Source organism: Belonocnema kinseyi, chromosome 3 (genome assembly GCF_010883055.1).
Source record: "Belonocnema kinseyi isolate 2016_QV_RU_SX_M_011 chromosome 3, B_treatae_v1, whole genome shotgun sequence".
NCBI classification, from domain to species: domain Eukaryota; kingdom Metazoa; phylum Arthropoda; class Insecta; order Hymenoptera; family Cynipidae; genus Belonocnema; species Belonocnema kinseyi.
The window spans coordinates 14,860,603-14,874,677 of record NC_046659.1 but is presented as its reverse complement, the minus strand read 5'-3'; the positions used below and the strand labels follow the sequence as shown (position 1 = coordinate 14,874,677).

At 35.9% G+C, this 14,075-nt stretch overlaps 1 protein-coding gene and 1 pseudogene across 14 annotated transcripts in view; both read left to right on the top strand.

Moving 5' to 3' along the window:
• The window catches only part of LOC117170335 (furin-like protease 1), a 1,188,597-nt gene that overhangs the window by 1,099,603 nt on the left and 74,919 nt on the right, over positions 1-14,075 (top strand). Inside the window, exon 14 of one of the 14 annotated variants that reach the window (XM_033357068.1) lies at positions 13,169-13,315. The exons of the other annotated variants lie outside the window; for them this stretch is intronic. Within the exon in view, the coding sequence (XP_033212959.1) occupies positions 13,169-13,245 (77 nt within the window). The 3' untranslated portion in view covers positions 13,246-13,315. Of the gene's footprint in view, positions 1-13,168; positions 13,316-14,075 lie in introns of those variants that run through there. 14 annotated transcript variants of the gene reach the window in all.
• On the top strand, positions 9,680-9,808 carry LOC117170427 (annotated as a pseudogene).

Genomic DNA, 14,075 nt, shown 5'->3' with positions numbered 1-14,075 from the left:
TGTACTGACGAATTGACTGAGTCAAACAGCTCACCAAGCGTTTTACCCACTCCTAATACACTACATTACAAGAACCTACACTGTGAGAGTGCTTGCGATTGGGTAAGAAAAGTATTTGTAAAATTCCGGTTTATATTTGATCCACCCTCGTTTTACGCTATTGAATGACCTGTCATAAATTTATAACCAAAATGATTATATGTATCGTAAGAATGTAGCAATTACGTGAAACGGGATCGAATTAAAGGAATACCGATAATTACATGCGCATTCATTAATGGTTTACTATAAACAAAATGTTTTGAAATAATAAATCCTGTCGAAAAAGTGAAATTATGTTACAACTGGTACCCCTGGTGGAACACAAAAGTTTTTGAAAGTTTTTTGCTTCTGCCCTGATATTCAAGACCCCATCTGAGGACAAATTTAAGGGCGTGTAGTCAAGATCCTACGCCCTAAATGCTGTGATAGAACTACCCTTTCAATCGCTGAATTTATGTGGTGCATTCGGTGCTTTGTCATTTCTACGCGAACAATTCTGTTTAAATTTCCAAGGTCGGTGTTAGACCATTTTACGAGCCCGAAGGAGTACGTGAGGACAGGGATGGCATATGTCTGATTGCCCTGATTTTGTTTGCTGAGTTGAGAAAACTCTTCATAATCAATCTGAGTCTCGTAGGGAAGGTATTCGTTAGGCTTGTCTTAACCATCGTATGTTGAATAACCTTAGATTCAAGAATCCCCAGATATTCATATGATTCACCTAGAGCCATTGCCTGGATGTCATTTTCGAACTCCTTCTCTAACTCTGCGGTCCATGAGATATGCTGTTTAGTGTTAAATCGATGAAACGCTGAACAGAACCATAGTGCGCTGAAGGAGTCTCCTTGAACTATACCCGTCGTAAAGCGTCTTGATCTTGTTATCCTTGATTCTCCATGATCAAAATACTTGATTCTTGTACCCCAGAGCCTCATCGCATGGCTTAGAACGTCAATATTGCGTGGGCAGAGTTTGTAAAGTTTTAAGACTTGAAGCAAATAGCCATGCGTCACGGAAGGAAACGCTTGCTTGTAGTCAGTGTATTCCATGTGTAAGTTTAATTGATGCTTACGAGCCTGAGTCCTGGTAAGAGCGTCTATAGTGACTAGATCTTTACAGCCGCGCGAGTTTTTACAACATCCTGTTGGTTGTTCTGTAATAATGTTATTCACGTCGCAAGGCGAATATACCTTATCTGCAATGATCGCTGTAAGACATTTATAAATTGTTTGAAGACAGGCTATCGGTCGAAAGTCAGATGGATTTTGAGCGTCTGGTTTTTTTGGTAGCATATGCGTAGTACCTTGGAGCATAGAACCTGGCATCAGATCTGGTTGTTCAATGATCTTCTCAAAACACCTTGCCAACGCAAGATGCACACTCGTCAGGTACTTGTATCAGAAGTTGTGCACCATGTCCGGACCTGGAACTTGCCAATTACTTACCCTTTTCAAGACTGCTGAAGCATCCAAAGCTGTGATGTTTGTCAGTTGCATTTCAGTGCTATTGCTTGCCCTTGCTTCCTCCAGTTTGAACCATGCAGTGTCCAAATTGCATCTGTTCATTTTTCCCCAAAACACCCGACCAGTAGTTAGTCATATCTTCTAATTAAGAGACTTCGATGCCTTGGTGGTTATTTGGCTTTACTCTCAGTTCACGATAGAACCTTCTTTCATCTGTCTAAGAGTTTTGATTTTGTTGCTTTCGTGCATTACTTTTCTTTTACCGACGCAGTCTGGCAGTAAGAACATCAAGTCTTAATTGTTGAGAGTCTAAAATTGCATCCAATATTGCTAGTGTGAATGGCTCAATGTGCCGAGGATGGATGATTTTAGTAACATGGTTCATCAGCTTTCTGGTTCTATTTTCTTTTTTATATTGAGTTAATCGAGCCAATTTGCACCTTACTTTGCTGACATCCATATCCAGCCTGATCTTCCATGGTGGATCTCCATCTCTTGCTGGGACAAAAACTGCATTTGCAGCCCTAGGTTTCCGGACCAACCTTCTAACGATTGCCACAGCTATACAGTATACAAGAGTTTGCACCTCTAACGCAGTTTCTGCTACGTTCAAATATGTATGTAAAACCTTACTGTCGAGATGTGCTATTAGTGCACGCAGATCATTTGTAATGTTAATTTTGGGCAGAGAATGCCTTAGTGTTGATTCTACATATCTAAACTCTAGTAAAGCATGACCAAAATTCCTTTCTAGGTGCTGTAGTTTTTCTGAGATTTCCCTATCCAAATCATCGTTAGTAATATCCGCATGTGGTTCTAATGGATCCGGTGCATGATGTTCATTATCCCTAGCACCTATACCATCAGCATCAATCAAGTATTCGTTATCCACATCTTCCAAGGCGAGCTCATCAATAGGAAGCTGCCGTTCGACTTCCATTTTGATAGCTGCTATTTCAACAGCAGAAAGCAGTCTGTTTACAGATATTGAGCGTTTTTGATCTGCCAGATTCTACTCATTTATTTTTGCGGCTAGCTCTGGGTATTTAAATAAGAAGAGTCTGTGATATTCTCTTCTCACACTTTTCCCGCATTTCTTTGTCAAAAAGTAAAGGCGCATAACATCTCTGTTCATATGGGATGTCCATTTTCGTCGCTTTTTTGGTTGCTGCACCTCTGCTTCTGCCTCTGGTTGTATAAGTTAATCCAGCTCTAGAGGATGTAGTGGTTTTGGATCATCATTAGGTTGAGGAAGAACATCAATTGCTCCTACTTGACCGCTTGACGCGGCTTTCTCTACCTGATGTTCATTGCCGTCGTTTTTCCACGCCAAATCAACCTGTTGTTTAATCTCCATTGCTTGGTCTTCTGTAACATGTAGATTAGTCCTGATGTCCTTCACCTTAGCAATAAGATCTCTTAGTGCGACTTTTTGTATATTAGAATACTTTTCAGCAAATTTTGTAATTAAATTGTATCCTGTTTCCATTTTTGTTTCAAACTTCCCACTTTCGTAATAGAAACGCACCAATTCCTCTTTCATTGTAGTACCCCAATTGATGCTCTCCCACGGTATTTCTGTCAAGGTGGTTGGCTGAAAATAGCCAGAGCCAGCCAAAGCATCCTCAGCAGGCACAGTTGATCTTCCACTGCTTACCGTTTGTCGCAGATGTTCTTGCTGGCCAGCTGTTTGATTACGCAGACACACAAACAAAAGTGTGCGGATCTGGTAACAAGACACACGTATTCCTATGGATTTTGGGGCGCTGAATTCAAATTCGGTATCAAAAATCACCCATCACGTCATGGTTGAGCCATAGACTCAAAAAATGATGAAAAATCATGCACTCAGGCAAATAAATTTCAAAATAATGCCAGTGATGCAAATTTTCACTTCAAAAACATGTCGACAACAGTGAAGGATCAACCTTTGCCTGATATCAACTTATTTAACATAACTTTACCCAACAGAACCTGACCTCACCTAACCTGAATTAACAGAAATTTATTGAACTACACGTAAAGCTCTGGAAGCATATTTTCCCAGTAGCAAATGTGTGCAACATCGAATGGGTCAACTCGAGCCTAACCTAGAAATTAATCTAACCTAGCCTAACCTAACCTAACCTCACGAAGCACAATTGAACTGATTGTGTTGTCCCGTTGTGTTTACGGTACCGGTTCATTCAGCTTCGGCTTAACCTACATAGAGGTTTAAACTATCCTAACCTAACAAAACCTGACCTAACCTAACCTAGCCGAATGAAATTCAGCCACACGTGTAGCTATGCAAGCGTACGGTTCTCAGTCTTAAATCTGTGCTATATTTAACAGATTAACTCGATCTTAACCTACAAATGAATCTAACTTAACAGAACCTAACGAAATTTTGCTTAACGCAACACAACGTAACTTAAGTGTTCCCGTTGTAACACAATAAAATTCATTTAATTGTACTAAAGGTGGTTAAAAGTTTAGACCCACATAACTCATTTCAAGAAACTTAAAACTACAAGTAGAATTGACCCCATTTCAATTAACCTGACAATATTTGTATCAATTAAAATGTAGAACAGTAACTTAAACATGCAAATGAATAAGAGTTTTATTCAAAAATTTTTTCTCTCTGCTTTTCTTTAACTTAAGGGATATACTTATACTATCTTTCGTGTTTACATTTTATCTTGCTTTAAATCGTACTTAAATTGATTTATAGACCTACTTCAGTCTATTTTCTGCCTGCTATAACGTGTCCTTTTTTTCTTCGAAGGAACGATGCAAAGTGTTACGCTTACGTTTAAGACCTACATCGTTTCCCTTTTCAACATCCAGCAAAAATCAGCCATCATGACCTCGTCCCATCTATCCTGATATCGTTGTTCCATCACTTTTATGTCTTGATGAAAACGTTTCCCTTGTTCTTCGCTGAAATCACCAACATTTTCTGGAAACTTATCCAGATGGGAATGTAGAAAGTGAAGTTGTAAATTCATCAAGCAGCCTAACTTTTTGTAGATTCTTATCATTTTCGCAACAATATTCTTGTAGTCTGGATTTTTTTTGTTACCGAGGAAATTTGCGTTTACTGCTTTAAAACTTTCCTAACCGTCCATTTTAATTTTCGTCATGTGGCTCACGAAATTAGTATCTCTTGTCAATATTCGAATCGGTGGTCCATGAAAGACTCCTTCTTTCAATTTAGCATCTGAAACATTAGGGAATTAGGAGGGGTGGTAGTAAAATTTTTTCTGGATCAACGAAGCTTTGTTTGATGATATTATGAGAACCAGGTTTGAATGAACCTCTTAAAGGCCAATGTTTTTTGCTGTAATGATTGGCTCGATCTCTACTATTCCACAGGCATATAAAGCATGGCTCTCTTGTGAAACCCGATTGTTGGCCTAATATCATTGTTATGATTTTGAGATCACCACATATTTGCCATTTGTGATTCGTGTAATTAACTTTTTCAAGAAGCTTTTTAATATTGTTATATTCTTCTTTGATGCCCGTTGAGTGAGCAATAGGGATAGAAGCGTAAGTATTCATGTTATGCAGTAAAACTGACTTAATGCTGCGTTTTTACGAATCAATGAAAAGTTGCCATTCTTCATCTCTGTACACATTTTTCTTCAAGTGGTCCATTAGTCCGTTAACGTCAGTGCAGTACACTAAAGAAGTCTCTTCATCTTTAACGAAAAACTTTCTGAATTCTTTGGCCCTGTCGCAAAATAATGAAACTTTTGTCTTTGGCTCAGAAGATTTCTTCTTTTTAGAAATGAAGCGGCAAATTCAGCGCCGTCTTTCGGTAATCCAAGATCTCTAATAAAATCATTTAGTTCTAGTTGCGACACTAATATTGGAATCTTCAGTTTCATTTTATGCACGCCATATTCGTCATCTTTTTCGTCATTTTCATCGGAATCATCAGAACTATTTTCTGTTCGATCACTGGTTTCACTAACGTATCCATGGCGTTGACTTTCAAGTTCCATTCTATCATCGTCTAAAGCTCTTTAATCAGTCTGGCGTGCATTTTTATTGATTTCAATTTCTCTTGTGACTGTGCACACATTAATGTACGAAATATTATTTTTATTTTTGGCGTTGAACCCTTTGACGGAATTCATGCAAAAGTAGCAGTCCTTCGCAATAACGGGTTTTTTCCATGTGGTTGGTGTAGAGTACTTGCGGTACTTTTCGTTATTTGAATTTTTGAGACGATACAACATAAGACTGCAGGAATTGCAAATGACGTGAGGAACCCATTTTGTTTCTTAGTGCAGCAATTTACGGTCAAAACACGTTTCGCAAAGACTTTCCACTTCCTCGTCGATTGATTTTCGCAAACTGCTCACTTCACATTCTCTGCAAATGTTACAGAATGAATCTGAGCTATTCTTGCAGGCATGCGATTGAGAAGTGCTCGCGATTTTTTTCCTTGTAGCATGAGACTCTACACCAACCATGTGACCCATTGACGAAGAGCTACGGTTGCATGATGACGACGTCGGAGAGCCCGCTTTCCCACCCTGACCAGACGCCGATACTGAGGTTTTTGTCTGCATCGTAATACACTCTTTACCTGTGTCTGTCATGACGGCATGAAGGCCGTTTACCCAGGGACTCAGCCAATGTGGATCTGTTGCCCATCGTCACCACGTGGAGGTGCCCTGGTTACAGACACATGCGAATAATGCTAGCAACAAGCGGTTACGAAACTCCAGACATTTACTGCTATTAATGTAAAAATATGAAAGTACGCAAGAACAGGTTTGCCAGCGTAATTGGTTAGGTTAGGTCAGGTTTTGTAAGGTTAGGATAGGTTAAACCTCTATGTAGGTTAAGCCGAAGCTGAATGAAACGGTACCGCAAACACAACGGGACAATACAATCAGTTTAATTGTATTTCATGAGGTTAGGTTAGGTTAGGTTAGGCTAGGTCAGATTTATTTCTAGGTTAGGCTCGAGTTGACCCATTTGATGTAGCACACATTTGCTACTGGGAAAATATGCTTCCAGAGCTTTACGTGTAGTTCAATAAATTTCTGTTAATTCAGGTTAGGTGAGGTCAGGTTCTGTTGGGTAAAGTTATGTTAAATAAGTTGATATCAGGCAAGGGTTGACCCTTCACAGTTGTCGACATGTTTTTAAAGTGAAAATTTGCATCACTGGCATTATTTTGAAATTTTTTTGCCACAGTGCATGATTTTTTGTCATTTTTTGAGGCTATGGCTCAACCATGACGTGATGCGTGATTTTTGATACCGAATTTGAATTCAGCGCCCCAAAATCCATAGGAATACGTGTGTCTTGTTACCAGAGCCGTACAATTTTTTTGTGTGGCTGTGTTAGTGAGATCTGCCTGACCATCTCGAAGCTCACCGTCGCCACCGTCCCGCATGCTGTGGCCCCCAGCTGTGGCTCCAGGGGCGCCCTGACGATCCTCGGGAAGCGACAAGCATTTCAAAGTCTTTAATATATTCTCCATTTTTCATTGATGGGTTATGGTGTTTTACTCAGTCCCTCTTCTCTTCGTTATCAGTCTATTTGTGCATGGGAAACCCTGTTAGTAGCAATGCTACCGCCAAAATTGCCGTCAAATTCATGAGAGGAGAGCTCAAGCCCTACTGCGACATCAACGCGGAACACCTTTGGTAGGGTTATTATTATTACAATTATTATTATGTGTTTTCATTAAACTTTTACTCGGGTAAACCCGGTTATACATCATAGCCACGGACTAAGTAAAGTTACTGATGGGATTAGAATGTTATAAGTTAATTCAAATAATTTAATACGATGGTTAAAACCTCCTGCGATGATGTTGTAGGTATACAATTACAAGCGGCCACGAGCGTTGGAGGTGACAACAGTCACCTCTGTATGTCGCCTCTGAATTTTTATGAAGTAAAAACATTTCTGTGGCGAAATGTTGTCACAGGCTTAAACTGCCCAATATGTCGAAGGCATTTTTGGTTAGAGTTGGATTTTTTGATTTGATCATTTTTGCACGGGGCTGTCCCGGTATATATCATCAGTCACGGACGCATTTTTATAATGCAATCAAGTGATCTGATGAGAGTAGTCTGCCCAGACATATTGGACAAAGCCTGGTTTTACCCCATCATTGACGGACTGGGTTGCAGTCAAGTACACGATGGGGGGACCTGCAGCTTAAGGTGGGTTCCGAACCACCAGAACCTCGGTAAAGGTACATTGAAAAATTTCTAGAGGCACCGGCTCAGGGATCGAACCCTGGACCTCTGAGGTGAAATCCGAGTGTCTAACCAACTGAGCCAATATTATTATTATTATTATTATTATTATTATTATTATTATTAACCTTACTATCTTCATTGAGCCATCCAAATGTTACTTCGAAATTCCGTGGGAAACTATTACATTAACCCTTAAAGGTCCCCATGGGGTCGATAGTGACCTGACACTTTATATTGAAATTTACGAAGTTCATTACTCTTCAGTTTTAAATTTTGTTTTCAGTGTTCTAAAATAAAAAAAAATGATTTAACAAGTAAAATTATCTCATAACAAGGCACTTAAGGGAATGCCTGATAAAATTCCACGCCAAAATATTAAAAAGCTTCCAAGCAATAAAAAATTACAGCTGGGGTTTTCAACGACCCCATGAGGACCTCAACGTTATACCAAAGTAAGGCGATCTTTATGGGTTAAATTCCTTAAATAAAATAATAAATTAGCTATTTTTATAACTGATGTCGGGAAGAAAGAATGGTTCTACCATGTTGTCTTTTCTCAATAAAATTTATTTAAAAAGAAGCAAAGCAGTTTTGTAATTATAATTGAAGAATACTAACATTCTGTATCAGAGCACAGATAAACATTCATCAAAGTATTAATACGTTTTTTAATAATGAAATTCTATTAACATAAACAAAAATATATTTTTTCAATCCAAGATCATAAAATAACATATTGAATATATTAAGAGCACGTGCACTGAGTTCTAAATAACTAAGTATTATCTCTCTCTCTCTCATTAAAATATGTGAGAGATATTTAAAGATAAGTTTACGATACGGACATACGTCGTTATCGCAATATCGTGGAAATCTCGTAAGGACGTTCTCCAATGTTTTGCCTCGTGAGAAGTTCTATAAAAATATTTAAATTTATAATTTAACGTATCCTAAAGACATTTTGGGACATTTTTCGATATTTCAAATTTATTTTAATACAATAAAATACTCTTAATTTCGTTCGGATTCCTAAATTTTAGATCTATCTAGTCTAATTATCATCTAAACGTTGTTAATTGATTATCTATCAACTTAGAAAGCACGTATAAATAAAGAGCGAAAAGTTATCTCTTAATCACAATGAATGTATGATGAATGTATGATGTAGCTTTTACAGTCCTTATAAGGACAGAATGTTTTGTTTTCCACAGCAATCCGAACGAAATTATAAGGCAATTTTTAATTTTTTTAAATTATTTCTACACATTAGAAATAATTGGGCTAAAGCCTTCGCTGAAGGAAAGTAATAAATAAAAATAAAGAAACCAATTTTATCAATTAACAGCATAAGTGATACTTTATTTTAATATAACCTTAAAATGTACTACAAATTTTAATCTTTTTTGAAATCCTTATCAACATTTTCAGTAAAACCGTTACTTTTACCTCGAATTGTCCAAAAAAGTTTCATCTTCTTTGAATTCTAATGATTTTTTTAATTAAAAATAACTATTTCTGGTGCAAATGATTAAAGTAACCCAAAGTTGTGAAAAAAGTTGTGATCTTCAAAATATAATACAAGAAAATTGAAAATAGAAATTTCTGAAAAAAAACTGACTTAATCGAAACTTTCATGGAAACTCAATCACATTCTGATAATGCACAACATTTATTATTAATTATCGAGTTAAACAAATAATTATCTTATCCTAGCTCTAATGAATAAGTTCGTATATTTATGTTTCTAAAAATCATGATGGTATAAATGATAAATCATGATTAATGGGTAAAAGATTTGACACAAAAAGATTAAATTTATTATTTGAATATTTGAATCTTGCCGCCTAGAGCCGTGGTTCGGCCGTAGTGTGTCAGTTAGCGCAGCGATTTGCCTTTCTTGGAACTGAAATAAAGAGTTGAGTGTTTAAGAGAGGAGTCGAGGCGGCGAGAAGCATATTTGTCTGGCGTCGAAGCTACCGTGATCATCGAGGCGGTTCCTCCAGGGCGAGAATCTTCCATTGCACTACGGTCAAGAACTAAACCTTGCGAATATCCATGGGGATATAAAAACTTCCGCCTCGCAGGATATTCCGACGGCTCATCACCGGAATAACCCGGGATATAAATGGGGTTAAATCAAATACCCCGGGTTATCCCATTGCTTTGAGGGGTACATAAAACTGTTACGTATTAGATACATCAGAGTTTTAAAATTGTTATAAAAATGTTATAGAATTGTCCTAGAATTTTCACAACGCAGCGTACCAAAGTTCTACAATTGTTCTAGAAATATTACAGATCGGTTGTCACAGCGGTTCTTGATCTGATATATATTTGTTATACAAAATTTGCAATTGAGTTTGAGCATTGTTCTAAAAATGTTACAGATCGGTTTTCAAGCGTTCTAGATCTGTTAAGGATCGGGTTTCACAGCGTTCCAGGTCTGTTACAGAATTGCTACATAACACTGGTAACTGAGTTCTAGAACACGTTCTTTTGTGTTCTAGAACAGTCACAAATCTGTTCTGTAACCATGTTTGCTGGGATGGTATCGAAAAGAAAAAGCTGTGCAGTGTAGCTGATGCAAAAGATTTAGATGATTCAGTAAATTTAAGTATAATGCAACACGTATTACAGCAAGAAATTCAAACTCTGCATGATGTCATAGCTTCCTTCCGAACTAAAGTTGTTAATAATAACATGATGATTGAAACTCCAGAAACTTCCACAATTAAAATATTACATATTTTGAAAGTTGATGTGGATTCAACTTAAGAACTGGCGCATCAATTTGCGAGCGATTTAATCGTACTTTAAAAAATAAAATGTGGATGCAATTTTGCTTGCAGGGTAATTATAAGTGGATAGATATTTTGAAAGATTTAATTTCATTTTACAACGATACTACCCATCAGACAATTAGAATGAAACCAAAAGATGTTTCTTTACAAGATCAGAAAAAATTTTTGTTTAACGTATACAAAAATTAGAATAGGAAACAAGCAGTTGATAAAGCTAAATTTAAAGTTGGTGACAAAGTACGTGTGAGTAAATTTAAGCACGTTATTCAGAAAGGTATAAATGTGCCATTCGCACATCTGAGTTCTGAAAATTTCTCAATCACTTCTTCACTTCCTTACTCTTCAAACTTACATAATTTTTCAGTATATAAGACTTGACACTTTGAACTTTTGCGTTATTTTTTTCAGTACAAATGGATAATATTTTTGCGTTTCTTCAATTTGCTCCAAAGCCACTATATAATTTCCAAAATATCTAGTCATGTGTATATGGATATTTCCACAGTCGATTCATTGTTGCTTATCTTGGTCATCAAAAAAGAGTGTCATGAGGTTAAAGTACCTTTTAAGTTATTTCCACTCTTCAATATTCAGGGTTATACTTGCACGAGGATGACTGGCATGCAGTTTCACTGCTGAGGGGAGCTTTCCGTCTTTTTTAAATTCAGGAAAGACGATAATTTGTTTTGTGAATGATGAATTCAGATTGTATGTAGTTGCTTGTAGCATTTGATTTCGAGGTGTATAAGTCAAGATGATCTTGATCCCATCGAAGGCTTTGACAAACTGAGTGATAATTTTTAAAAATTCTACACTTTGTATATTTTCTTTTTCAATAAATTTGATGAAATTAAAGCGCCCATTTCCAAGAAGCTTTGAATATGCTGACCCTCACTTGATACTGTGACGTCAGACATCGTATCTTGTTTCATATTTGTGAGTGAAAAATGTCAATTTCCGGATTTAAGTGTTGATTTTCAATGTCGATAGTGAGAATTGGATATAACACTGTAATTCGTAAGACAAAACAAGGAGCGAAACCAATTTCACAGGCTTCTGCGCTCTAGCCGCAAGTTTGCTGATCGTACGAAAAAAAGTAATCTAGAACGGTCCCTACCCCTCTACAAATAATGAGAAAAATTTTGTTTTCTAACATGGAATCGTCTCTGAAATGTAAGTACTTCAATATTATTTAATTTGTGAATCATGATTTTATTTATTGTGATTGACAAGATCATGTAAAGTCGATTGAAATCATCTCGAAGAAAAAACGAGAAGTAATATAATTTGATGAATATAAAATATGTTCCACTGAGTTCCAGCGAGATATTTAGTTTTAGATAATGATTAGGCTTGTTCCTATTACGTATCAAAAACCCAGCTGCGGATAGCTGCTGTTTTGAGTTCAATCTCAATTTTTTATTTCAAGCTGCATATAAGTCAACTACATGAAAAAGTGAAAACTTCAAGCCCCTGCATATTGACAACAGGTTTGGTTAAATAATATGCGTCCATTAGGCTTATAATTCATCCATGTTTCTACCCGATGAAAAAAATGATAATTTTAGGTGGGTTCACTAGACATGATCATCCCCAAATATTTATTTAAAAAAAGTAATTTTGACCTTATATTTATGCAAACCTAACCTAAAATTAACTTGAACTTACCATTACTAAACGGTGACCCTTCGCATTGCTATGTCCAGTTATCCCATATTGTTGTAATTAAAACATATTTTCGGTACATTTTTAGAAGCTGTACCTCACAATAAGGCTCTTTCAATGAGCAGGACGGAAATATTCGATCTCGTAAAATTTCAATTAACTCGAAGGACAATAAGAATGCGTAGACATTATAGAAAAAAATGTTTTTGAAAAGTTAGGCATCGTTCTTGAGATGTCAAACATTATGAAAAGGAATATCAAAGTATTTCTCAGTAAAATCGCAAAATAATGACAGGGTACGCAAGTCGCCAGGATAGTATTCAAGTCATACTGTACACTGATGATAAACGAGTGTGAAAATGGATCAACATTAAGCTTCGTTCTGATATTTTTAAAGGATGTACCATACTATATTAATTGTTTGCCCAATTTTTTAATGTTTCGCCAGTTTCTTTAAAGCTTCAAAGAAAAAAAATTCTATACAATAAGACAGTCAAGTAAAAAAAAAATATTTAACAAAAACGTATATAGATCATGACTTTTTAGGACCGTCATAAATATCGGCTCTATTGGATCCATAGTTTCCTGTTTTCTTTATTTTTGACATCGGATTCGTAATGAGTGAGCTCAAAAACCACCTTATATTAATTTTTAAAATAATAAAAAGTTTATTTAGCATACTCGCTCGCCATAACGGATCCATATTTTGTTTTTCTTAGTTTTGGACTTTGGATTAGTAATTAGCGATCTTGAAACACCCATGACACCAATTTTTAGAAAAATTATAAATTTATTTAGCATACTCGTCCGTCATATTGAATCCGCCATATTGAATTGGCCGTTAGCCCATTTTATAAACATTTTAGACTTTTAGCCACCTTTTTCTGATTTTTGACCACTGTGCTCATAAAGATGACGCTTTTCGTTGTAACACGATAATTTTCAGATGAGATACTAACTCAAGTTTTCCAAATAGTTCCACAGATGATAAGTCTAGAAGAGATTGAATCAAAAGCATTACGGTCATCGCAGACGCACCTGTCAATTAGCTGATTCTCTCGGCAGCCTGCTACACCTTTTTTCGAGGTACGCTGTTCGTACATCTCTCTCCGTACAGGCCTAATTCTTTGAACAAGCTTGTTTAGTATAACTGTAAAAATTTAATAAAGCGTATTCAAACCTTGTAATAGGGATGTGGCATGAAATGAGATAAAAATATATTTTGATTCTTTATTAACTCATTATTTTATTCCGAAAAGGAAGAATTTTTTATTAAATGAGAAACAGGTTTTTTAAAAATAAAGTTTGAATATTACTCCCGCTGGCAGCATTTTTTGCCAAACGCATAGATTGGCTATATAATATATTAAGAGTTCATCATTATTTATTTAAAAAAATAATAGAAAATTTGTATCTCAAGAATGTATTTTGTAAAAGTATTAAACATGAAATATTAATTGATTTTTATAATAATATTATTTAACTAGATAATAAAACGCGTGTTTTGATACATAAAACTAAACGTTTTATGGAATCTATCATAATCTATTTAGAAGTTTGGGATTAATTTTTTTGAGGTTCTTTATTTATCGGTATTTGGAAGATATTTTCCATTCTTTTTTAAATCTCAAAAATATTAAATCTCTGCCAATATCCTGTGATATGTTTTAAATGTAAGCTTTTTGTATACAATTTTTTTCAAATATTTTTTCCAACACTTTTTTTCATAGATTTATTTTCAAAATTGAAAAATATTCGATTTTAAGATTCTCTGAAGACCATGCTACGAGGGTAGTTCAATAAGTCCTTAGAATGAAGTATAAAAACAATTTTTTTTTATTTTTCAACATAATCTCCTTGGAGCTCTATACACTTGGTCAATC